The sequence below is a fragment of the Cornus florida genome, unplaced genomic scaffold, assembly GCF_030987335.1.
Source record: "Cornus florida cultivar Cherokee Brave unplaced genomic scaffold, ASM3098733v1 CherokeeBrave_3.0.0_Hap2_Chr02, whole genome shotgun sequence".
NCBI classification, from domain to species: domain Eukaryota; kingdom Viridiplantae; phylum Streptophyta; class Magnoliopsida; order Cornales; family Cornaceae; genus Cornus; species Cornus florida.
The window spans coordinates 8,057,703-8,084,687 of NW_026775572.1; the positions used below are offsets into that span (position 1 = coordinate 8,057,703).

The 26,985-nt window shown below is 34.4% G+C and overlaps 1 protein-coding gene across 3 annotated transcripts; it reads left to right on the top strand.

Moving 5' to 3' along the window:
- Window positions 1–247: 247 nt before the first annotated feature.
- On the top strand, window positions 248–3,194 carry LOC132293445 (loganic acid O-methyltransferase-like). Of its 3 annotated transcripts, none has more exons than XM_059790932.1 (3): window positions 248–444; window positions 1,790–2,389; window positions 2,672–3,194. In XM_059790932.1, exons 1-3 carry the CDS (start codon window positions 373–375, stop codon window positions 3,011–3,013), a joined length of 1,014 nt encoding a protein of 337 aa, XP_059646915.1. In that variant the 5' UTR covers window positions 248–372; the 3' UTR covers window positions 3,014–3,194. The 3 variants fall into 3 exon arrangements, with proteins under 3 accessions (XP_059646915.1, XP_059646916.1, XP_059646914.1); XM_059790933.1 differs by having other exon boundaries at window positions 1,790–2,344; XM_059790931.1 differs by having other exon boundaries at window positions 251–444; window positions 1,790–2,449.
- The last annotated feature ends 23,791 nt before the right edge of the window (window positions 3,195–26,985 follow it).

The window sequence follows — 26,985 nt, forward strand, 5'->3', positions numbered from 1 at the left end:
AAAAAATAGATTACTGTAAAATAGAAAGGATCTTTGTCCCTGTGGTTATAAAGGCTCGCTACACACTTGAATGGTAAAATAAGAATTACATTTTGTTTTTTTATTACATCAGCTTCTAGAGACGTTGACTTAGCGTAGAGTTGCAAAATTTGACTAATGAGCATCAGTGGAGTTGAGGTGGGACAATAAAATAGTGAGATAATCTTCAACGTTTAACATGAAGCCGGCAAAGTAGACTTGACTTCTGTTCAGGTGACTAGAGACCAAATGTTAGACAGAGACAGATGAAAAAAAGCTGTAAAGCAAAGGGCTCTGAAGTCGGACCTGAATTTGAGAGAGAGAGAGAGAGAGATTAGCAGCGAGGAAATAGAAATGGCGCCAGAAGCATATCCAATGAATGGTGGAGATGATACTTACAGCTACACCAAGAACTCTAACTATCAGGTACCTTACATGTTTTGCATATCTATACATATACATAGATATATATAAATGTATATATGTATTGTGTGTATAATCTATACATGTATAAACACAGAAACACAGAGAGAGATTGATACATCAAATTTTATACATCCACAAACCTGTGGAGTTCGCCAATTCTACTTTAAGTAATATTATTTTTCCTTCATCCAAAGTAGAGCAATGAAAATTAGAGGGAAACAAATATATGATCCCATAGGAATGGGATATATGTACACAAATATACAATGTGATCCCATTGAAGGCAATACATTGTTGGGAATAGAAAAACAATCACACACGAAACACAAAGAAAGATTTATGCGGTTGGGCAATATTTTTGCCTACCTCAACAGAGGGCACCAGAATTACTATTAACAATGGGTGTTTACCACAGAAAGCTCACACAATTCTACAATTGCTCTCTCATTACATAAACCACACTACACAGAAAAATATGTGGACTTAAATAAAAAGGGCATCCAAGGTATAAATGATAGCCTCCAATATAAACTGGGCTTGTGATTCAAATTCCACAACCTCAACATACACTGTACGGATACGTCCTAAAATTCCCCTTAATTTTTAATTCCAAGACTAGGATTTCCAACAATGACTGAAAATCACATAGAAATGCGAGATTATAGAGTAATATGCGATATTCACAATAAAGAAGCGTTCTCACACTGTAATTTTTATTGGAAAATGGATTAATTATTCCAAAGTGAAGTGTAAAGGTGAATAATAGCCTTTTCTAAATTGAAATGTCATTTATTACTTTTTAAGCTTTAGAATTTGTTTTTCCACATAGCTATTGTAATTTCATATATGGAGTTATTTTCTAGTTAGTTTGAGCTTTATCCTATCCGTGTTGGGGGAGGGGTTGCTTTACACGGTCGCGTGAATTAGTTAAGACAAAAATCCGAACACTCCGATTATTGAAAAAAAATTACCCAAATATTTACAAATGAGAGGCCCTTTTTGTACTCTATTTTTCTATGAGCGTTGTTGTAATTATGCCAAACTACATTTCTTAATATTATTTGTATATTTTTGAAAACTAGAGCATAAACAGAACACTCCTTTTTTTCTATTTTTTTTTTTCTTTTGACTTATTCATTCATCACATATTTACCCCTCCATTATTCCATTAATCCATTTGTGCCATACTAATCCATTTTACTATAGAGACATGAAATAATATTAGTCTTTTTAGCTTTCTTTCCAAGTTGCATCGAGTTTTTAAACTATGCAAATAGTAGACTGGACTTGTAATTTACGAAGTAGTGACGATGATGATGGCAACTTTTACTGGCCTAATTTACAGAGAGACGCAACAAATTTTGTGAGCGAAATAATGAAAGCAGCAATTGCAGAGAAGCTTGATGTAAAAAGCCTCACTTCTACTTCAAACACATTGCGCATAGCAGATTTGGGATGTTCAGTCGGGCCAAATACCTTCGTGGCTATGCAGAATGTACTGGAAACCATGGAAAAAAATTACCATTCTCAAGGCCTCGGTTCTAAAATGCCGGAATTTCATGTGTTCTTCAATGACCATGCTTCCAATGATTTCAATACTCTTTTCAGCTCTCTCCCTCCAGATAGGCAATACTTTGCTACTGGGGTGCCAGGCTCCTTCCATGGTCGGTTATTCCCGGAATCCTCTCTCCATTTTGTGCATTCCTCTTATGCACTCCAGTGGCTCACTAAGGTTCCTGAAGAGTTGCTGGATGAAAACTCTCGCGCGTGGAATAAGGCAAGAATTCACTACGCATGTGCCAAAGAGGAAGTTGCCAATGCTTACGCAGCTCAATTTGAAAAGGACATGGAGATCTTTCTGAATGCTAGGGCTAAAGAGACTGTGGTTGGAGGGATGATGGTACTAATCTTGCCTGGTCACCAAGATGATATTCATCATTCTCAGGTCTTAGCATGTCTATTATATGATTTTCTTGGGTCCTGCCTCATGGATATGGTCAATGCCGTAAGTCAATGTTCCACTGTTCAAATTAAAGCCAGTTAACAAAAGCAATGAAATCTAACTTGAAATCTATCTTGCAATATAATAAATAAATAAAAATTCATAAAGCAAAAAAAAAGAGTAATTTATTTTAAATTCTATAGCATTGCATCCTGAATCTCTTCCCATTTCTGAAAGCTCGTGTTGCAACTTGCATTTGATCATATTTGCGTCATATATTTATAGGGATTAGTCGGTGAAGCTGAAGTGGATTCATTCAACTTGCCTGTGTATTTTCCATCCCCCAACGAGATGGCACCGCTGGTAGAACGAAACGCGTGTTTCAGTATTGAGAGAATGGAGATGATGAGACCCAGGTCAAACACGGACATTGCAATTGATGCACAGACTTTAATAATGCACCTAAGAGCCGGCATGGAAGGGGTTTTCACCAAACATTTTGGGCGTGAAATTGTTGATGAAATGTTTGAAAGGGCTTTCCAAAAAAGTCCAGCTGAGTTTTCCCGCCTGCTGGACCTGAGCAGCACACTAAATTCCCTACTGTTTCTTGCTCTGAAGCGCAAGTAATGTGAGTTGTGGATGTTCTTGGCCTCCTCGATCATCAGGGTAACATACTACAGTGCGATCTTTTACTTTTTCTATTTTCCTCATGAGAACTTATACTATGTTTAGAGAAAAAATAAGTTATCTTGAAGTTGGCTTGAACTAAATAAATCTTGAAATGGATACTGATTGACTAGAACACAAATTATTATGGTTTCCTAGTATTTACACTATTCTACAATGTTTCCTTGACAGCTTTTAGATATAGTCCATCATGTCTCCAAAATAATAGAGTGTAAATGACTTTGAAGGTACCTAATGACTCTGTAAATCAAGGCCTATTTATAGGAATTCTTTGAAGAACTAAGATTTTGTGCTAGAGTAAGCACTTAGTTTGATTTACTAATAGCATTTGCTAATTCATACAACTACTAAGCAGGCAAAGTAGTTAGTCAATTCTTAGTACTGTGTACTTTATTTTATTTATTGTGATACCTCCGAATTTTCACGTATGGGTTGGCCAGGCCTACACTCAAAAATATGGGGATATAAAAAACAATATGATAATAAACGAACACTCGAAAATATGGGAATATCAAAAACAATATGGCAATAAACGAATACGGAATACAAGAAGAATAAAAAGAATAATTAATTTGCTGAAAGAAATTATATTGATAAAATAAAACTTTCTTTACAAAATAAAATCCATAAATGTAGATCTCTAGAATACAACTTGGGAATCCTGTAAGTCAAGGACCTCTAAACCAAAACTACTAATCCATCAGTTTATACATAAATAAATTATTAGCTAACTATTAAATGTCAACACTACTTAGAAGTAGATGAAAGGAGTAGATGAAAGACAAGTCTCCAAACTGCGAATTCTCAACCTCGAGACTGGAACTTATAATAACCTGAAAAAATAAAGGATGGGTTAAACACACGAGCAAGCTCCCTCTACCAAACCTATGAAAACCGATAAATAAAACATCTCTAACCAAAATCATCCGAATTAATGTTTTAACCTTTAATATAAGATGATACATATATATTATATATATAAATATATAAAGAACATGCTCATTAATATATTCCTTGAAATCAAAGACCATGAACAATGATAAAACTACATCCATAGCTAAACTAACCATCAAGTACATTCCCTTTTTAAGAGAAAACTCATTTAAACCTCAATTCCATTTTAAACAGTTATTTAACCTATTAAAAATAAATAAATAATAATCCAAAAAATATTTTCCTTCAATCCAAATCCCAATATCCACCAATGTATGATTTTATTTATAAAGATCACTGTAATGACCCAAACCCGAGGGTCCAAATCGCTAATCGGGTCCTTACCCGAACCCGAGGTCAACTAAGGACACTACCGTCATTTCCTATGTCAATACATAATATACATATCATCACAGGGTTTATAAAATAATAATAATAATAAATAAATAAATAAATAATAATAAAATGATATCATAGATACAAGGTATGTCTAAACGGTCTACTAACCTATCGAACCCTATGGAGGAGCGTCGTCCGTCACTTCCCTTCCATGTCCTGAAAAATGATAAATATAAGGGGTGAGCAAATTGCTCAGTAGGTGATGCCTAAGACACACCTCTTGTGACTCCGTGAATGCACATAATCAATAAAAAAATAAAGAAGCGAGATCATACCATACCGGGGTAAACATAGCAACAAATTCGATAATCCAAGTCATAATTAAATTATGCAGTGCAATGGAATGCAATGTCGCTCCCCAATTTTACCAAAACCATTTCTGTTATCATTTCCAAATCGTTAATGCAACCCGTCCCATGGCGGCACGAGAGAAGGATTGGCTAACTGTCCCTGACCACAAGGTAAGTTTCAGGGCGTCATTTGGGACCTAGTTAACTCAACCATGCTAAGACAGTCTCCCTAGTTCTCTCTAGGTCACATTAACGCTACGGACCCATAGGCAATCTCTTAAGCGACCGAGTTTTATTTCTTTCAAAAATAATTTTCCATTTCAACTCAATTTTTTTCCTTTTTCATGTCCAATGTCATGTATGAATGCATCATGCCTTTCCATGCCATAATTCTTCACATATTCACATTTAAACCACATATCATACTTAAGAGGAATTTGTGTAATACATGTACCATACTTTCACATTATAATTACGGTAATTTAAATACACAAGGCATGTAGCAAAATCACTTAAAACATGTTTTTTCACAACACGATAATCATCAACATAGTCACATACATTAATAACACATAGAGTCATGTAATTACACATGAAATTCAAGCATATAAATTCAACTTTAGCATGTCATCTCATACAATTCAAATAAACAATACACATATGGTCAATTATCACATGATATACAATTATCATAATTAAATACACAAGACTCATATAAGCATAAACAATTTTCATTAAATTAAACATGCTATAGCCCAATTTTTAAGGAGAAAATTCACAAAAATCAAAGAATGTGGGTATTAGAGACCCCTACCTCAAAAGGAAGCAAAACCCCCAAATTGAGCCCAATCCAAACCCTAAATTTTGAAATTTCCAAGTGTACCAAACAAAGAATTGCTCCGATCAAATCATAGATCTCAACGCGCTCTTTAATTTGCCGCAAACGGCATCAAAAATCTCTCAAAAATGAGAGAGAAATCATGATTTGAAGCTTGTGTAGAAAAGAGAAAAGAAAAAGAAAATTTGAGGAAGAGAGAGATTCTAGTGTAAAGGAGAGAAAAAGAATGAGAATTGATAAGCCAAAAATGACTTTAAGGTCACAAAATGCAACATGTGGGTCCTACCTAATAAAAAATCTTTTCTTTTCTTTTTAATTTTTATTTCTACCACATGCACATACATATAACCATTACAATCTACCCTCCTTAAAAGATTTCGTCCTCGAAATCTACCTTCCTTAAAGGAGGAGACCTACAACCACACACCTTCCCGAGAAAACCTCACAAAACCCCAAAATTATGAACTCACCAGCATTATTATCTTTGACACCGGACGTTACCAGGCAATCACACACATTGTCATAAAAACACAATGTTCACCACCCTATGAGGGTACTCATTACTCACGACATCAGAACACAAGACCAACTAGGCCTACACCCAACTCAAAACGGACATCGGTCTACTCTATACTACTACGCAAGATGATGAGTGCTCAAATGTGACGCATTTTGTGATACCACTCGGATCCGAGACACGAGTTGATCAAGCCCAGACCCAAACCCAAGGGAATATCAAACAATTAATATTTTAAAGTGAACACAGAATACAAGATGAATTTAAGAAATAATAATTTAAGCTGAAAGAAATCTAAAATATAAAATCCTTTAAAATTAAATACTTAAAATCCCAGATAATAATAATCCAACTCCAAAACCTCCAAGGGTACAACTCGGGAATCCATCATGTGGACCCCTAATAAGAAAACCAAACTGAACTGAAAAACTAAAAGAAAACCATATGAATAGAGCTCCTACGTCGTCGGAAGAATGAGTGGTCGCCTCTGCTCATCACGAACAAGCTCAAGCCTGGAACTGACGTACACCTGAAAAATAGGAGTGGGTCAGGCCCACGAACAAGTTCTATCCTACTACAATCCAAGCAGAGACTCGATATACATATACACTCTAACCAACTCAACAATAACTATATAATCTGTGTCTATATATATATATATATCCACACTATGGACTCTCACTGGACTATGATACTGGTTTTAACCTGAGTAGAAGGTAACATGCAAAACGCATCTGAGTGGGCATGACTACCTAAGCCTAACAGGGTACACCTCAACCAGCATAATCAGTTACGCGTCCTATTACATATACGCTCCCTAACCGTTGACTCTGACACTCAATCTCAAGTCACGGTATCATAATAATATATTTAAAATCCGTTTCTATCCATCTATAGGAAATCCAGTAAGTCGTTCAGCTTATTCAACCGCACAGACTTATATAAGAGATCCAGTAAGTCGTTCAGCTTATTCAACCACACAGACTTAAATAGAAGGAGAATTATGTTTTTATAATCCGTACCCTTATTCCAAAATAGGTAGGATTTAGCAATTTGGGCTAATCCAAACCTACTATGTCATCGTCCTATACCGATGCATACAATCCAATCCATCCAGCAGTTGATAGAACAAATAACAATTATAACTATCAACTAATCCATCAAATCCACAATTGATAATAGAAATATTAAAACATAAGCATCAATTGTTCCATATCAAGTCTGCTAAAATTTCGTAAATTAACAGTCTTGATCAAAACCACTCCGCACAATATATTAATTGATTTTACAGATTATACATGTAAACCAATTACCTCCAAGCAAGCATAATAGAATATAAGAGTTCACATGCTTAGTTTTATAACACTGTAACATAATTAACTGTCAAACCATTACTAAGAATTGCTATCCTAAGATTTAAGCAATTTAAAGTACTATCCATCCAGAAACAGTAAACCGCTTTAAATACAAATAAGCATATTATAATATAAATATTCACACGCTTATTTAATATCATAAGAACTTGATTAACAGAGAAATTTACTCAAAGAATTTCTATTTAAGATTTTAAGAAATTTTAAAATCCTTTCCATCCAAAAACAGTAAACTAGTTTAATAAACAATTGTCTACAGTTCAAGCCCGAGCATCCATTGATTTATTTTTCATTAATCCACTCTCTGAAGGGTTAATAAGACTTAGAACACCTCAATATACCCAAGTATAGCTTCCTCCAAAATCTAAAAATCCCAAAATCCAAGTTCCGTAGCCAAACAGGTCGCAGAAAAACCAAAAAATGGAACCCAACTGAAAGAGCCTGCTCTTCTTTGCTAGGAGACGGCTCTCCTAGTCTTGGAGCCGGCTCCAAGTCCCCTAAAAGCCAGCTCTTTGATTTTAAGAGCCTGCTCTTTGTTTCCAAAGAGCCCGCTTTTTGAAATCTTGAGCCGTCTCTTCTCTGTTCTTCATCTCTTCCACGTCCGGCGATTTTCTGACGAACTATTCTTCAACCCTAGGGTTCCTAAGTGTTTTAATTAGATTCCAATATGATCAAAAGCCATTTAAATTCTTTATTCAATCAATGATACTAATTAATCATGAATTATACCACAAAGAATTTAAACTGGAATGTTTTTCCCATCCATGAACATACTGTTCAGGTGAACACCCACCCGAACCATATTCAGTTTAATGTTGTCCCAAGGTGTTCCAAAATTGCTTAAACCCCTTTATTCATTAATTAACATGAATGCAATTATAAGGTATACAGGAAAACATCTAAACAATAATATATAATTTACAAACATCGACAGTTTTAACACAACAGAGGCATGGAAAATTTCAGTTTAAATTTTAATCCTTATATTCCCTGGAGTTGTATTAGACGTGCAAAGAACACGAGCCAAAGGAAAAGAGTTAGGATTAGAACTTGCCTTTGAGACTTTTGTTCAAAATCTCTACGTCGTCTTCAAAAGTTCCGGCGATTCCTACTGAAATCCTTCCTCTGTTCTTTCTCTACCTCCACAGACGTGAATAGGGTTCTAAAACCCTAGGCCTAACTTTATTATATTTATTTATAGAGTTATACAAAACCTAAATTAATTCAAGCCCTAACAGAATCCTAATCGGCCTAGAGAAAACTTAATTAAAACCTGCGTCGGCTACATACGTGACTTCTAAAACAAAAACCCTAATTATATTTTCATAACTAATAATTAATTAAAACATTTAATAATCAATTCAGTTAAAGGAAAACAATAAATTCTACTAAAGAAAACATAATGCAAACAAATCAAACAATTTAATTTAATAAAACAATTAAACAAGTCATGTAACTTACACACACAATTAAACAAGTAACAAGCAATTCAAATAAACAATTAAATAATTTAAAATTCAATTAAAGCAAATCAAACAATTTACAATTAATTCACAATTAAATCAAAACAAATTCACCATTAAATAAATAAAAACACAACTTAAACAATTAAATAAATTCCAGGTCTATCCTTTTAAATTAGGAGTATTACACATTTTAGTACCTAAGTTAGGGTATTTTAGTCCAATCATCTATCTTATTTTTATGTCTTAGATACTTATTTGTGTTATTGCCTATTTCAAGTGAATAATGTTCAAACAGGCTAACAAGAGCCATTTAGATCATTTTTGGAGCTAAGGAGCAAAGTTGGAAAGAAACCAAGAAAATGCACCAAAGGAACTTCGATCGATCGAAGGGGAACTTCGATCGATCGAAATGGTCTCTAATCGATCGAAATGGTCTCCAATCGATCGAAATGGTCTCTAATCGATCGAAATGAAGTTGGTGCCAGCTCAGCCAATGGGCTAAACTCTGGAAGATATTTTGGGTGCCGCTGCAGCTTCGTTCGATCGAAGCTCTAGTGTTCGATCGGTCGAACATCTTCGATCGATCGAAAATGCTGCTGGCAGTAAGCTGTCTTTCCCGAGCGCGCCGTTTTCTACTTAACTGTGCAAGTTGCGAATTTCTTCCAATGAGAGACTATTATTCTGACTTGGTCCTTACTCAAAGAAGTGTAATTGATATTATTGAACAAGAATTGTAATAGCTAGATAATTTTAGTTTTTACAAAAGATAGAATTGAAAATTTTGCTCTCTAGAATTAGGGTTTTTGGGAAGAAAGCAATGATGAAGATGATGATGCTAACTTCCAAGCTAGCCCTTGAGGGTTCCATGACCACTACAATAAGTGGCTAAATCATTCACTTGGGGCTAGAGATAGCCCATAAGTTTGCTTCCTATACCTAATCTTTTATATATTTTTGGGGATTTAATTGTAACAAATGTTTTGATCTTTGATTAATATATATCTTGTGGTTTCTACTTGATGTGTATGGATTTTAATACTTTCAATTGATTCTCTATCTCTAACCATATGTCTATGTATGCTATAATGGATAATTCATGTGTTTTTCTCTAGATTTAATAGAATTAATGCATGTCTATGTGTGTTGATGATGTTAATCTAGAGATGATCAAAACCTATTGCTTAATTGAACATGTTTGTGATTTATTTGATGGTTCAAACTTGTTTCTTGATGGATTGTACCACACCCTTAGTTTAATTAGTTTAAATTTCATGTCTTTATTTTAGATGTAGTGTAGTTGCTTTAAATTCTTAGATAGGTGGACAATCTATTCTTGTTTCTTGATATTCCATACTTATGAATGCAAATGATGTATGCTTTTAGATAATTGTGTGTGCATTAATTGTGGTTTTATTGAATGAAAATTGGTCTCATTTGATAGGTTGTGCTTTTAATTAAATTGGCTGGACAAGCTATACTTATTTGCCATCCATGCTTAGTATCAATAGATGTTACACACACACACACAAGTTACAATTTAATTTTTCCATTAATGTACAAATGCTAGTATCTAGTGAAGTCAAGCTTAGAGGTGAACTCTAAAGCCCAAGTCCTCTTTTCTATATATTTTCTCTACTTTCTAGATTGCTCTCTTTTACTTGCATTAATTTCAATTGTATTGTAATTTAATTAACCAACCACAACCAATCTTTGATCACTCGACCTACTAATCCAACATTAATTTCCGTCACAAACACACCTCCTTTCCCTTGGGATGATACCCACTCACCCTAGCTATATTTTTAGTTAGAGTTAGTTGTGGTTCTCAATAAATTTTAAGCTTTGGTCCGACGATCACACCATAGTTTTGGCGCCGTTGCCGGGGATTAACGGTATTGTTGGAATTAGACTAGACAATAGTGTTAATTGGATTACTTCTATTTTTATTTTATTTTCCATTGTATATTCTTTTCTTACTCTTGATATTATTTATCAATTAGGTACTTGACTACAAGAAAGGTAAACTTTGGAACTTGAAGTTGCTTAAGGACCTTTGTGAGCATTTCTTGAAAATCTCGTACTTTAATTATTTCACTTCTTTGCATGCTTGTGATAGCCCTTGTTGAGGCTCATTATATTACTTAAATTTTTTGTCCAAGCATCGGCCCGTGTGGAGGCCAATATTTTCTTGCATTTGGATTTTAATTGTGAATTGAGGAATTGTTTGATCCAAGTTTGCGGGGAAATTACATCCCTTCACCTTATGTTCCTCTATCATATTTTAATCCTTATGAGATTGAGTCCAATTTATTTCATGCATCATCTTATTATGGGCTTGATCACTTTCTTAATCCTCATTATGACTATTACCCTCCCCCACCATTTTATGAAGAACCAAATCCACCACCTTCTAGGTACTCACCCGGATTCGAAGAAAAAGTGTTAGCTTTACTTGATGTGCATATTTCACAAACTCCACTTATTAATTCTCATTGTCAAATGTTAGCCAAGTTAGAAACTCAAGTTGAGCAAATTGCAACTACTCTTTCTCGTCAAGAGGAGGAGGAAGAGGCAAATAAAAAAATGACAAGAACTTTAATTTATATAGATGAGGATGATGAGAGTGAAGAGGAAGAAGTAGCAAGTGAGTAATTTGAGGAATTAATGAGTCCACCAATGGCTAATTCAATAGAGCACAACATGATTAATGAAGACTTTCCTTATTTTGATCATGATTTTATCTTGGTCTTTGATACTTTAGAGAGTGAGGAGATGTTGACCACTATAGAGGTAGGAGAGGAGGATGATGAACTTGTTGAAGAGGGCCTTCCTTCTATTATCTCCAAAAACCCTCTTGAGACATGCCTTTTTGAAATGTATAAAAATTGTGGTTTTGACCTTGAAAACTCCAAAAATGAAGTGAACTCTCTAATAGACTCTTTAGCTAACTTGGAAGGTGAAGAGATGGTGATTTTTGAGGAAGAAAAGAGGGATGAAGAGAGGGTGTTTCTTATTAATCTAAATGAGTCTTTGAAAGATAGTGCCTCACCAATTATCAAAGTGAATGATCATTTGAATGTGTTTCAAGAACACAACAAAGAGGCAAGCCTAACCATGATTGATTTTGTTTTCAAGACCGTGGCTGAAAGGAACGAAATTATCTCTTTCATTTATTTTCAAGTCATTCTTTTGGAAGATGATTTCATTGTTGTAAGTGAGGCATTAAATGAGAAAATGGAAAAGATGGTCAATAAGGATGTTTCATATCTTGTTTTTGATTCATTCGACTAGTGAGTCGACCCAACGTCTTGTTAGAGACTTTAAACACTAGTATTCGTAGAATTTCACAACTTTATTCCTTCCACATTTCTTTTTATTTTTATTTCTTGCGGCGTTTAGAAATGTTCCATTGTACTTCATTGTCAAAAATCAGGTTTTTAGACCATATTCATGCATTTTGGGCCCTTAGAAAATTTCTGTCTTTGAATTTTTTTTAAAATTCAGCAATTTGTGCACAGGCAGTTCGATCGATCGAAGACTTTCTCGATCGATCAAAGCTTATTCCGATCGATTGAAAATGGTCTTAATCGATCGAAAATAATTTCGATCGGTCGGAATTGCATCAGAAAATTTTGATCCCAGGGCAATAATGTTCATGTTTTCGATCGATCATGGCCCAGTTCGATCGATTGAAGTAAATTTCGATCGATCGAAGCAAAAGAAAAAAAATATATATATATTACATCCCTTATTTCTTTGTATTTTCATTTATTGTATGTCTATTTGTTTTATTTTTGTGTGCGTGTGAACATACTTGTTATATCTAAATTAAAAATAAAAATAAAAAGTTTTTATTTTCATTTTTCTCTATCCTTTCTTATTTTTTTGTTTTTCTTGCATTGTACATATTCTTTCATTACATTTTACTTTCTTTATTTTTCTTTTGTATTTTGTTCATACATTTTATTCTTTAATTTTTTTACATTTTGTATATACTTACTTTCATTAACTGAAAAAAATAAAAAAAATTCACCATTGTGCCCTTATGTGTAGTCATGCTACTTTCATAATTTCTATTGGGCTTAATCTCATATCTCTCTTTCATCTTGTGCTATATTGCCTTCGAATGCTTGATTTACTTATCTTATCTCATTTGATATTTGATGTGAGTTTGCTAGTGTGGTTATTCAAGTAGGTTGTTGATTTCAAGTTTGGGGGTGCACTCTTTCCCAATGGATCACTACCGGGCTTCATATCTTTACTACCACGGTATATTCTTTCCATCTTTTTCATTGTTCTCACTGCACATTGAGAATAATATGCGGTTTAAGGTTGGGGGTAAGGTGACTTTGTTGCATTTTATTTAAGTTTGAGACTTAACTGGATGGTTGAGATTTGGGATCCATTTGAGCTATGATTTTGATCTTTTGAGGACCATGATACTTAGAATTTAAAAATTGCTTGACTTGAGAGTCCAATACTCCTTGTATGCCTTGTGGATGTTATTTAGGAGTAAATTTTTCGAAAGATTGATATCTTGCTTGAATTCGTGATCCACATCATCCTGATTTTGTGATTGTTTTGAGATTCACTCTAGGATTTTATACAAGCACAGGCGCACACTAGTATTCATTTGTAGGGTACATGCTTTATTGATTATTGAAATGGTTATATCCCAATTGACCTAGTAGTGCATTGAAAGCTTTCATTTTGACAAAAGTGAATAACAATCCCTTTTCATTGAGTAGCCGGGATTCTAGCCTCATCAAGCACTGAATTCCTCGCGCCGAAAGGTGGAGGGCCAAACTCTAGGTTAATAATTGAATGATACTTAAAAAAAAAAAAAAAAAAAAAAAGAAAAGAAAAGAAAAGAAAAGTTACAAACGCAAATAAAAAAGTGAGGACTTCTCCCAAAAGGTGAAAAGTGGGAAATGATTAGATGGAGGTTGCTTTGATTTGTAGCCTAGTTGATTTGAGTTTGTAAGTCCTTAGGGGTGTTTAAATGCCTAATGCCCTAAAGCCGTCTGGTTTGGGAGTTATTGACCTAACGCTCGACCTCATGGATCGCTAGAAAGTTTAATAGATTAACACATTGCACCATACTTCCATATTTGATCCTTAGGATAGTAGGAAAAAAAAAAAAAATCGAGTGAAAAAGAATAAAAGCACCTAGTTGAATAAGCTTTAATAAAATGTCCACTCTATGTTTTGATGATTGGGACTAGATTTGTGTGCCAGTTTGAGGGTAAGGATGTGATCATTTCTTTAGTTGACTTAGATAACAACATATTTGATATTGGTTCACTTAAAAAGGATTCTAGTGTTGTTTTGATTTGCATGATCATCTTCTTGATGTGTGGAGGACCATATTATTTGCTTGGTGTTGAAATTTTGGGAGATTGCTTGGAAAGGGTTGAAAAATTGCATACTTAAGGTAGTTTTCTCCTAATGTTTGTTTTGTATATTGGTACCTCTTTAGTGAGAAAGAGCTCAATGTTTGTGGGTATCATTTTTGGAAACCCTCACGAGACTTCACTCGTCCACTAGGGGTAACCTAAGGGTTTAAAAGGCTTGTTGCATACGCTAAATGCAATCGTGTTCCTTATGAAATTGGCGTTATCATTTTATTATTTTATAGTTTATTATTGTATAGTTGTTTATTTCTTTATTTCCTTTGTAATTCATTGCTAGGTACTAGTAATATCTAAGTTTGGGGGTGTAATGAGTGCTCAAATGTGACGTATTTTAGCACCTAAGTTAGGGTATTTTAGTCCAATCATCTACCTTATTTTCATGTCTTAGATACTTATTTGTGTTATTGCCTATTTCAGGTGAATAATGTTCAAACAGGTTAACAAGAGCCATTTAGATCATTTTTAGAGCTAAAGAGCAACGTTAGAAAGAAGCCAAGAAAATGCACCAGAGGAACTTCGATCGATCGAAGGGGAACTTCGATCGATCGAAGGGGAGCTTCGATTGATCGAAATGGTCTCCAATCGATCGAAATGAAGTCGGTGCCAGCTTAGCTAATAGGATAAACTCTGGAAGATACTTTGGGTGTCGCGTCAACTTCGATCGATCGAAAATGTTGCTGGCAGTGAGCTGTCTAATTCCCGAGCGCACCGTTTTCAACCTAACTGTGCAAGTTGCGAATTTCTTCTAATGAAAGGCTATTATTCTGACTTGGTCCTTACTCAAAGGAGTGTAATTGATATTATTGAACAAGAATTGTAATAGCTAGATAGTTTTAGTTTTTACAAAAGATAGAATATAAAATTTTGCTCTCTAGAACTAGGGTTTTTGGGAAGAAAGTAAGGATGAATATGATGATGCCAACTTCCAAGCTAGCCCTTGAGGGTTCCATGACCACTACAATGAGTGGCTAAATCCTTCACTTGGGGCTAGAGATAGCCCCTAAGTTTGCTTCCTAGACCTAATCTTTTGTATATTTTTGGGGATTTAATTGTAACAAATGTTTTGATCTTGGATTATATAATACCCCGATATTTTAAAAGGATTTATTAATTACAATTAATTATTTTTATTTTATTTTTAAATGACTTGTTTTATTTAATTAAGTGCATGGATAATTGTGATTGTTTTATTTAATTAAGTGCGTAGATAAATTGTATTGTTTTAATTAAATTATATTTTGTAATTTTATTTGTTATATGGTGTTTGATTTATGGAATGCTAATTAGTGAATTGTTTATTTGATTTGTGTGATTTTATGCTTGTGTAACTTTATTGTTAGTTATTGGTAACTATTAGATTTAATTTAATTATTTAATGTATTTAAATTATTTGGAATGGGTTTAAGGGAAGTTGGACCAATGGATGTGGTATTGGGCTTGAAGGAAGCATTGTTGGGTTAATTATTAAAGGCTCATGTTTATGAAGATATTTAATAATTATCTTTGCATAGTTATATCTACATAATTATATGTATATAAATTTAATTAATTAATAATTATTTGGAGGGGTATATATATCAATATATATAGGTATATATTATTTATTTAACTAAAGATTATATATGGAAGGTAATATACATATTTATATTAAAATATATGTGTGTATATTTATTATTTAAAAGATAAACATTTTTCTTTAATATTGTAATCATAATGGGAAAATGATTTAGTTTTTTTTTATGTGTATAAATAGACACATAAGACTTTAGGGTTATGAGTTTTTCCATGTTAGAAAAAAATAAGAGAGTTAGAGAGAAAAGAAGAAGGGCTAACGAAGAGGAGGCCGAATCAAAGAAAGAGGAGACCGGATTTGGAAAAGAAAAGCAAGTTCTTCTCTACTTCTCCTCTTGGAATTTATAAACCTATCACCTTTAATATAAATTATATTTTTATTTGGTTGATAAAAAAAACAAGTTATTAATCGGATTTAAATGAACATGTTTTCTTTGCAAAGTGATAGATTTGAACATGAGAATATCTATATGAATTATAAAAATAATTTAGTTCAATACATGAGAGGTTATATTAAATTTTTTTTTTTATTTTCTGTAATTATTATGGTTTGTTTTGAGTTGGTTTAACATGGTTAATTAAATTAAAGAAATCTTAGTATAATTATACATGTTCACATTTTCCCAAAAATAATTAAATTAAGTTTTTGGGTTGTTCTAGAATTTTTCTGGATTGATTTTATATTTTTAGAGTAATTTTCAAATTTTTAGAATCATATATATCTAATTATATAGGTATAAATTAGTTATTTTTATATACTTTTTATATGTATATACATTGGAGGCTTCTGTGGAATCGGCGCCTCAAAGGAGTGTGTTCCTGTGCAGCGAGGTATATGGTATAACGGTGAGTGCGCAAATCTGGACCCTTGGATTGAATTGGTGGAAGGTAGGTGATTCAGTGCAGCATAGAACATGAGAGTTTGGTGCACATGTGATCTGGATTGTTGACTTAGTCTAGTCAACATAATAATGATCCAGTGTAGCGCAGCATACCAGTACACCAAACACCAACCAATTAGGAGCTACCAACACGTGCCGAGAGTGGATCAGACGCGTAAGGGCGCGTGGCAGCGCGTAGTAGTGCATGGACGGGCCTGCCAATGTGTCCTTGCGTGTGGTGGCGCGTGCAGCAAGTGGAGGAGCGTGTGGCGGCGCGTGAAGGCGCGTGGGGATGCGTGTGATGCTCCTGAAGGTTCCAGTGGGGTCCGGTGATGTTCCAGAATTGTTTTTGAGTCTGTTGGGGTTAAAATTAGTCACTAGAGGAGCTGTTCCTAGGTTTTAAAGAGCCGTTAAATGTTACTAATATATTTAGTAGCATTTATTTGCATAAAATAATTAAATAATAAATTTATTATGGAATAGGATATATGTATATATATAATTACAGTTGTTTATATATATATATATATAGGGATAAGATTTAATAAATTTATGATACGTATGGAAAGTGGTATATATGTATATATGTGATATAAATAATCAACGATTATTAGGGACTGTATTATATACCTATATATATATATTATTAAATATATGTGTATATATATACCATTTATGATTGTTAAATATTACAATTCCTATTTGGTGTATCTTGGTTTGTAGATGGTATGGTTAATTTAAAATCACAATAGGTTGGCTATTAAGTTAAGGACATGCTTATAATATGCATGTGAAGTCTATGCATGATTAAGCTTATAATTAAGTTTAAAGTAATGGCATGGTTGAATTTAGGGCATGGATGAGTTGCCAAAAGCTGTAAGATATTGCCTTATTATTTATGAATAAATTTCATATATGGGAAGTATGGTTGAATTGCTAATAAATGGTATAAGTAATTATACTTAAGGAGACATGGTTGAATTGTTAATAAATAAATAAGTATATTTATAATGGCATGGTTGAATTGCCAGCACCTAACTAAATTGTTATGTATTAGATGATTTAAAATTCATCTATGGATATTGTACGTATAAGTTGGTTAGGATTGGATATTCTTATTAGAATAGTCTAGTACCTAAATATTAGTTATTATTTTATTATATTAGTAAAATAATAATGGTTAAGACATGGACTAATTGTCAAAGCATAGACATTAGCTATGTGATAAAGATAATTGAAATTATTATTTGTTTTGGATTAAATGTGGTATTGTTTTATTTAAAAAAAAAATTTGTTGTTTAATTAAGTTATTGTTTGGGGGAGTTAAGGTTGGAGGAGTTTCTTTTTAAAAGAAATATATGTTGGTGGATGGGTTTAGGTAGGATTATTTATTAATCATTGATTAATGGTTTTACAATTTAATGAACTTATTAATGGATAGGATTATTGTATATATATAGGTATATATATTTATATGTATCATCGTACATTAAAGTTAAAACTTTTATAAGGATGGTTTGGTAGAGATGATCTGTTTATTAGTTTTTAGAGGCTTGGTAGAGAGAGCTTGCTCGTAGGGTTTAACCCACGATTTATTTTTCAGGTTATTAGAAGTTCAAGTCTCAAGGTTGAGGATCCGCAGCTAGAAGACTTATCCACTCTTTTGGTTTATTTAAAAGTAAGATATTCTTATTGTTTCAGTTGATATTAGTATTTATTTTCTGGAATTATAAATAATAACTTTTGGTTAAGGGGTCCTTGAGTTACGGGATTTTCGAGTTGTAACCATTTGGGAGTTATTAATGGATTTACTATTAATTAGTTTTCTTCAGCGTTTTATTTTATTCTTTATTTTATTTTGTAATCCGTGCTTGTTTAAATACTTTAATTGTTTTGATATCCCTTAATTTCGTGCTCGAATTTGATCAATCCGTGTTCCGAAATTAGGGAAAAAATGTAATACCCCTAGTTTTCAAAAGGATAAAATGGGAATTTAATTGTGATTTTATGTGCATTTGTATTTAAATTAGGTGTCTTGATTAGTGGTGACTTTGTTTTATTTGTAGTGGCTTAATTGATTATTTGTATGTATTTAAATTAATTATTAATTAGAAATTGTTTTAATTTAATTGTTGATGTGTTTGGAATGTTTTATTTAATTATATTTATTTATTTGTTTTCCTTGGTTTGTTTGTTTTAAATGTTTTATTTAATTATCTGTTTAATTGTAATGGACGTAACTGTTTGGTCATTTGTTAATACAGTGTTTGCGTATACTTAAGTTTAGGGTTTTGTTTTATGTAATTAGGTAAGCCGACGTATAAGTAGGCTGGAATTAGTATTAGGGTTTTTACAGAAGCCTATATATATAGAACAATATATGTCTGCAAGGGTTTGAGAAACCTTATTCATGTATTATCTGGAGAGGGGAAAACAGAGGCTCTGGAATGGTTTTGAGAATAAATAGAGAGGGTCTTGGGAGATTAATAAAGGGAATTGCTCGTGGGTTGAGCCAAGGAGCAACCTAGGTAGAGCAGCAGTGGACAGAGGAGGAAGGAATAGTCTTGGAGTTGCCGAATTATATAGACGACGTTTTAAGGTTTCAAACCGAAACCTAAAGGTAAGTTTCATTCTATCTCCTTCCTGTAAACTTGTGTTCTGTGCATTCTATATAGTCTCCAGGAAGTTAATTAAACTTTAAAACGGAATTTTGATGCATGGTAACGAACTTTAAACTGTTCGTATGTTTATGTGAACTGAAAATGTGTTTCTTGCATAAACTGTTTTGTTTGGTTTTAAATTTTTGTCGAGCAATGCTTGTTGATATTTGAGGAGTCTTTAGGATGGTTGGGACTTAATTGAACCCTAAGAACTTTAAAAAAATTCTGGAACAGAGGGTTGAACTTTGCCTGAAGTAGAGAAGGCAAACAGAGGAAGCATAAACTGTTTCGATTATGGTTTATGTTTTTGTCAATTAATTCATACTAGAATTAGAGAAGTTTCTAGGATTGTTAGGACTTAAATTGAACCTTAAAAATCTTTAACAAAAGTGGGACAAAGGACTGAAGCTTTGCCGGAAGCGGAGAAGGCAAACAGAGGAAACGGAGAAGGAAAAACGGACGCTGAGAGAGTGGAGGAGGCTCCACCCTTCAATGGAGCCGGCTCCATTGAAGTAGAGCAGGCTCCACACTCTTGTGGAGGTGGTTCCAAGAGGATGGAGCAAGCTCCAAACTTTTGTGGAGCCGACTCCTCTTTTGTAAATGCACAGTAAGTGCGTTTTGCTGAGTTTTTTTTTATTACAGGGGCTAAAATGAAATTTCTGGAAAGTGATGTGGGGTTTTAAATGTTTAAAATTAACCTATTAAAACCTTAAATTAGTTAGTATATGCTAGTGTGTTAATATTAATGGACATCATGAATTTTTAAAGATTAATGTGCATGCTGTCCACGAAGGAGGAAGACTTAAATTTTTAGTTTGTTTAGCCAATTGAATGGACTGTAATGAAAGATGTTTTAGGGATGTTATATCAAAGATATATAACATATAATTAAGACCCAGGAATGTGGGTGTGTGATCTGGGAAGGAACGTCATGAAATTTAGATATTAATTTACATGTCGTCAAGGATTGTGGAGGATTTCATTACTAGTCTTTGTTTCAGTGTTTTAAATGAACTAGTATGTGAGTATGGTTTGGGATTTCTAGTATAATGTCCTCAGTTCATAATTCTGATAATCATTATACCATGCTATGGATGTTAATTGATGAGCTGTTTTAATTTCTGTTTTGTCAATTGGATGGATATGGATAATTTAAATTGTTTATCAGTACTCTAACAGTTTAAAAGGAGTTTTTATGATTATAATTATATACTGGATGCATGATAGGATCTTATTAATATCTGATTTCTATTATGTTGGTTTCTGGATTTATTTGATGTTCATTTGAGTATGCATTATTATTGGATCATATGCAATATATGCACCGGTATGGGACGGTGGCATATTAGAGATGGATTAGATCAAAAAGCTAAGTCATACCTCTTCATACATACGGAATGGATCAACTAAAACAGTTAAATCCTACATGGATGCATGTCCTGTCAACTAAAACAGTTAAACGACATAATGGATATTTATTCTATCGTTCTGCATTAGGAAGAAATTTATATATATACTTATGGTACCGTGATACGAGTTTGAGTCTCCTGATCACGGTTAAGGTGCGTATATCGCAAAGGTTGAGTAATTAGATATAGCTGATGTTCCCTGGTAGGTCTAGGTACTTGGCCGCTGGAAAACGTGTTTTATATGTCACCTTCTACCCAGGCTGAACTATGTTATAGGTTAGTGAGCATCCTATAGTGTGTGTGTATATATATGGACTATTTTAGATATTGCCGAGCTATCTAGGATGTATCTGCGTATCGGGTTTATGTACGGATTGTAGTAGGATGGAACTTGCATGTGGGCCTGACCCACTCTTATTTTTCAGGTGTTCGTCGGTACCAGGCTTAGGGCTTGATCGTGTGGATGCAGATACAGACACCCACTCTTCCAATTACATAGGATTTCCTTTCTTATTTTAGGTTTGGATTTTGGTTTTGTATTTATTGTTCATTTGGAGTTATTAGGGGTCCACTAGATGGATTCCCGAGTTGCACAGATTTGAAGGATTTAAATGATATTAATTATTATTTTAGTTGGAGGATTTTTTTTTATATTTAGATTTCTGTTCAGCGTATTATTTTTATCTTAAATTCTTTTGTACTCTTGCTTGTTTATATATTGATTGTTTGGTATCCCTCGGATTTGTGCTCGAACTTGATCACCCGTGACTCTAGAATCGAGGGGTATCATAGTTAGTATCAGAACACTCCCGGTTCTAGTGTCCTTAGGAGTGTCTTTCGTTATATGACTTCCATGTTACGCCTCTTAAAACTTAGAGTCATGTTAGGATTCGTTGTACTCTATTTACTGTTCGTTAGGAGGAGTAGTTGATGTCAATTCTGTTTCATAATTATGGAATGGTTGATACTAGGAGGAGGATGTGGTCCAACGCGACAGCGATTCAGACCCAAATGAATAAAGGAGTACGTTATCGAGTTCGTTGTCAGAAGCAGAACTTGGGATCGCAAGTTTAGTTCTGGTTGGCTTTACTTGTAGAAGTATAAGCCAAGGAAGAATTTAGGAATGTGTGTTTTAGGTCACCGCATAAAGGGACCAACACGATTGCAGTTATTCTCATAAAGGAGACAAACGAGGATTAGGAGAAGAGGATTCTAGTGGAGGAGATTTTAACATACCCAAGAAAGATGGTATTGAATCTTGAAAATCAAGGATCGCACGATGGTTATTTTTGTTCGCTAATAGTCTAGTGAACGATACTTGTAGAGTTGGTAGAGATCGACCTACATAAAGTTAAATTTTCGTGTAACCTTAAAAGAGGTAGATAAAGGAACTCTTCAGGGGTTTAGGAATCGGATGGAGTTCTTCTCAGAACGAGGTAATGATTTTATGTCACGTTTCGGGGGGTATGGGAATTAGGTTGTGATGGTCTAAGTTATTCCCTTAAAGCTACATTAAACGGTTTGTATTTCGTGTATAAGGAGGATGAAGGTTAAGCCTTTGGAATTTGCTGAGGCAAATGGATTCTGTTTTAAGCTATGTTTTGAGCTTATGTTTCGAGGTTGGTTGATTACCTCCGAAACTAGAAAAGGAGATTGTAAACCAATCAGGTAAAGTTGATTTCTAAAAGAGATTTTCTTTGCAAGGAGGAACGATGTTTTAAGTAGATTTTATTGTGTTTTATTGTGTGTGCATTATGTGTTTCCTTTTTGTTAATTATTCAGGATCGAGAATACGGTTTAGTTGGGGACACAAGTGAGTGATTAATCAACTACCGTTTTGGAGGAATAACGTTCATTATGCTAGGATTTTTGGGGCATGTGGTCATAGGATTTAGTAAGTATACATAACTTTAGCCAATCTAAGGAATCTAGACATGCGTGGTTATAGTATGTGTTCAGGATGGGATAATTAACCCCGCGGTATGAGTCAAATAATCTAGATTCATTTGATATACTTCAAAGCCACGCTGATTTATCGGAGGAATTGACTCTGCTGAATAGCTTCTCGGGAATTTTAAAAGGTATTCCCAAGTCAGCAGGAGGATCTCGTAATGGTTTAAGTACTTATTGGAACGCCATCGACTGAGGATAGTATACAGATTAACAATTCATCAGTTTATCCTTAATCAAGAATTTTTTTTCATGAGGGGGTGTCATTAGGAGGCGTTGCTGGAGTTGCATATCGAAGAGGAAACAAATCTCTTCATTTACACAAATAATACAGGAAAAAAAAAAATTTAGGTCCCAGTTCGCAACAAATAGTTGTTGCTCGGAATTGTTGACTATTTGGAGGATGAAAAGATTCCATATTCTTTTGCAGTTAGACAGGAAGTCTAATCGACTCTTACTCGAGTTAGAGAAGTATGATGGCATAGACTTAAAGGTAAGGCCGAACATCTAATTATGGAAGCTGGTGTTATTAAACTAACGAAATTTTCGTTAGACAAATTGGAAGGAGGATATAAGGACTGAGGTTCACAACTCTTAGTTATTTATTGATCCTGGAGGAAACATGATGCTTCATATAATGAAACAGATGTTTGGAGGACAGGCAGGAGGAGGGACACAGTGCTTTTTGTCACAAAGTCTGATATCTATTAAATAATTTAGATGGACCATCAGAGATCATTAGGTCCTTGCAGCCATTTCTCATATTAGGGTGGGAATGACAGAATTGTTTCCACGGATTTTGATGAGCGGTTGCTGAGTCTACATAAGGGTCAGGATTCTGGTTGGGATATTGTTTGACTAATCAAATTAAATTAGCTTCACTTTGTTGATTTGGAACTAGTAAGATATCAGTTCCTACGAATAACACGGATCACGAGACGGCTTGGATGGATAGATGTGGTGATTCACACTTTGCATTAAGTTTCGTCTGGTGGAAGTAATAGGGAGGAGGATGATCTATCAACTGAGATGGTAATTAAACCTTCGGTGGTTGTTGCGTAATCCGTTGTGTTTTAGTGTGTGGAAATAATAACACTTGCTATTACCAGGGAAATGGAAGCAGTCAATTTGGAATATTTGAGCTGACCCCACCGGAGGTAGTACCTTACTCAATTGAGTTTAGAGAACTGAAGGAGGATTGATAGTTGTTTTTCTGCTTCTAGGAAGGTCGGAGTAACTGAGATGTAAAATTCATAAATTTTACAGTGCAGTCAAACGGATAGGAGTTACAGCACGACTTATTAGGTTCATTTTGGTGAGCCGGTATGGATAGGGACACGTATATCACTGTCTCTAAGTGCATCACCTGTTAGCAAGGTGGGAAATTAATAATTGGATCTCATTGGAGGTTTTAGCCACTTCCTATATCAAAATGGGAGTAGGACTAATCAGGAGGGGATGATTGGTAGGAAGTAACGACATTGGTTGGAATTTTAATTCCATATGGATTAAGAGTTGTGGATAAGCAAGTTCGCTGGTGGACATCACTGTTAGTGGTGTTTATTTTGACGTGTTATGTCATTTCTACATTGCATTGATAACAGAGTTATAATAGGTGGTTATCTCTTATAAGGGTTAAACACTGCGATGTCAACGAAGTCTTTGAAGGTGTTGGAACAACAACTATGCTTCGCATCTCTAGACGGAAAATTTGATCAAGATATTATCTTTGATCATGACGAATATGCTTAGGATATATATCCTAGGTTGGCAGGGGTAATTGAAAGTGGTACTTCACTTTTCAGTTATTATCTGTGCTATTGTTTGGCATAAGGAGGTTAGTGCGACAATATTTGGAATTTTGGATAGTATATTGTACAGATTTCTCACTGGTTGGTCTAGCATGGAAGCGAGGTTATATAATAAGACATTGTCTTTATTTAAGGATACATCGGAGATAAAAAAAAAAACTCTCTTATGGTAATGATTGCGCGCGGTTTGGAGGCGACGATCGGATTTTGTAGATGGTTAAACTCGTACATAGGAGTTTTCTATCAAGAAATGGTTATTTGGGAAGACTCCCGTATAGGAAGCACTGTGTTTTGGAGGAAGGTTAGTTTTACGTATTGCACTGACTTTTCACGGATTTTGCTTATCGATTTAGGCAGTCGTCTATTGCTTAGCGCTACCAATTAGCTAGCGCTGGATGCATAGGAATTTTATACGTCTGTTCTATGGGACTTGGAGGAATAGGGATCGTTATCCTTCACTAAATATTGGGTAAGATTGGATTGTTGATAGATACAACCTATGCGTTGTACATTTATGCTATTTCTTATACAAAGAAACTTGGTATATTGTTGGATGTGTTAGAATTTGTTGGAGCCATATACAGAGACTATGCCACACGAAAACGGAAATGAATTTTGAAAAGATATTAATTCAGAGTTTCGTGAATTCCGAGGACGGAATTCCTTTTGTTAGGGGGGAAGAATGTAATACCCCTAGTTTTCAAAAAGATAAAATGGGAATTTAATTGTGATTTTATGTGCATTTGTATTTAAATTAGGTGTCTTGATTAGTGGTGACTTTGTTTATTTGATAATTGGTGGGGTGGCAGAGACTATGTTAATCAGCCAACTGAGAAAGTGAATGATAATGGGAACCGACATAATGACAAGGGCATATTCCAGGGCCAACAGCCTTGGACGAAGCACAAGGGTAATTCAGAAGTTCAGAGAGAGGGAGTTCCCACTCAGCAGAATGGAGCACCTCAGACTGGACAGGGACAGCTACAGGGTAATCACCAGGAGGGGCAGTCAAATATATTTAGGGGTCATTGCTATAAGTATGGAGATTATGGGCATTCAGCCAAACGGTGTCCTGGGTTGGCTCAGAAACAGCATGGGCAACAGGGACAGTGGCAACCATTACCTACTCCACAGATTCCACGTGTGCAGGCTCAAATATTTTCGGCCTTACCAGCACCACCGCCACCACAGGGACAGCTTATACAGTAGTTGCATCAGGGCATGGTGTACAATGCCACACTTTGCAATGCATGGGCACCTCAGAAGAATTGAGGGTATGTTTTCTATTTCGACATAGACGTAGAAATGACTTAGTAGATACAGGTGCATAATGTTCCTTAGTATCTGGATTGACTTATGAGGGTGATATATATATATATATATATCATTGACTATTGGTATATCACACCATTAGGTGTTTAAGCAATTTACACTTGAATTGTGGGCATTTTACTATAGATATTTACATATTGGATATCTAATAGGGTACACATTTTGATAAGGAAAAATGAAAAATTGGGATAAATGAGTAGAATTTTATTTCATGAATTCGTGAATTCCGAGGACGGAATTCCTTTTGTTAGGGGGGAAGAATGTAATACTCCGATATTTTAAAAGGATTTATTAATTAAAATTAACTATTTTTATTTTATTTTTAAATGACTTGTTTTATTTAATTAAGTGCACGGATAATTGTGATTGTTTTATTTAATTAAGTGCGTAAATAAATTGTATTGTTTTAATTAAATTATATTTTGTAATTTTATTTGTTATATGGTGTTTGATTTGTGGAATGCTAATTAGTGAATTGTTTATTTGATTTGTGTAATTTTATGCTTGTGTAACTTTATTGTTAGTTATTGGTAACTATTAGATTTAATTTAATTATTTAATGTATTTAAATTATTTGGAATGGGTTTAAGGGAATTTAGGTCTGAGCCCACACGGTTTTGCTCTTGGGCTTCACCCCAAAAGGTCTCAAACCAATTGGAGATGACACACTTACATACAAGCACTTCACCTTTCCTTTACCCAGGATATGTGGGACTGTGCACTCGTAGCTCGCCAGTGTGGTAGCCTGTCAATATCTCTCGCACCCGCCCACGGCACACCTACCCACAGGGTCATCACAATCCACCCCCTTTGGAGGCCCGACGTCCCCGTCGACACACTTCCGGCTAGGTCAGGCTCTGATACCATTTATTTGCAATTCAACCATGCTTCCCATATATGAAATTTATTCATAAATAATAAGGCAATATCTTACAGCCTTTGGCAACTCATCCATGCTCTAAATTCAACCATGCCATTACTTTAAACTTAATTATAAGCTTAATCATACATAGACTTCACATGCATATTATAAGCATGTCCTTAACTTAATAGCAAACCTATTGTGA

What these genes read in the sequence shown, in the direction of transcription:
- LOC132293445 (XM_059790931.1), top strand. Translation starts at nt 373, where the DNA reads ATGGCGCCAGAAGCATATCCAATGAATGGTGGAGATGATACTTACAGC. An exon ending in CCAAGAACTCTAACTATCAG is followed by an intron (nt 445 to 1,789) that starts GTACCTTACATG and finishes CCTAATTTACAG; the next exon opens with AGAGACGCAACAAATTTTGT. An exon ending in TCATGGATATGGTCAATGCC is followed by an intron (nt 2,450 to 2,671) that starts GTAAGTCAATGT and finishes ATATATTTATAG; the next exon opens with GGATTAGTCGGTGAAGCTGA.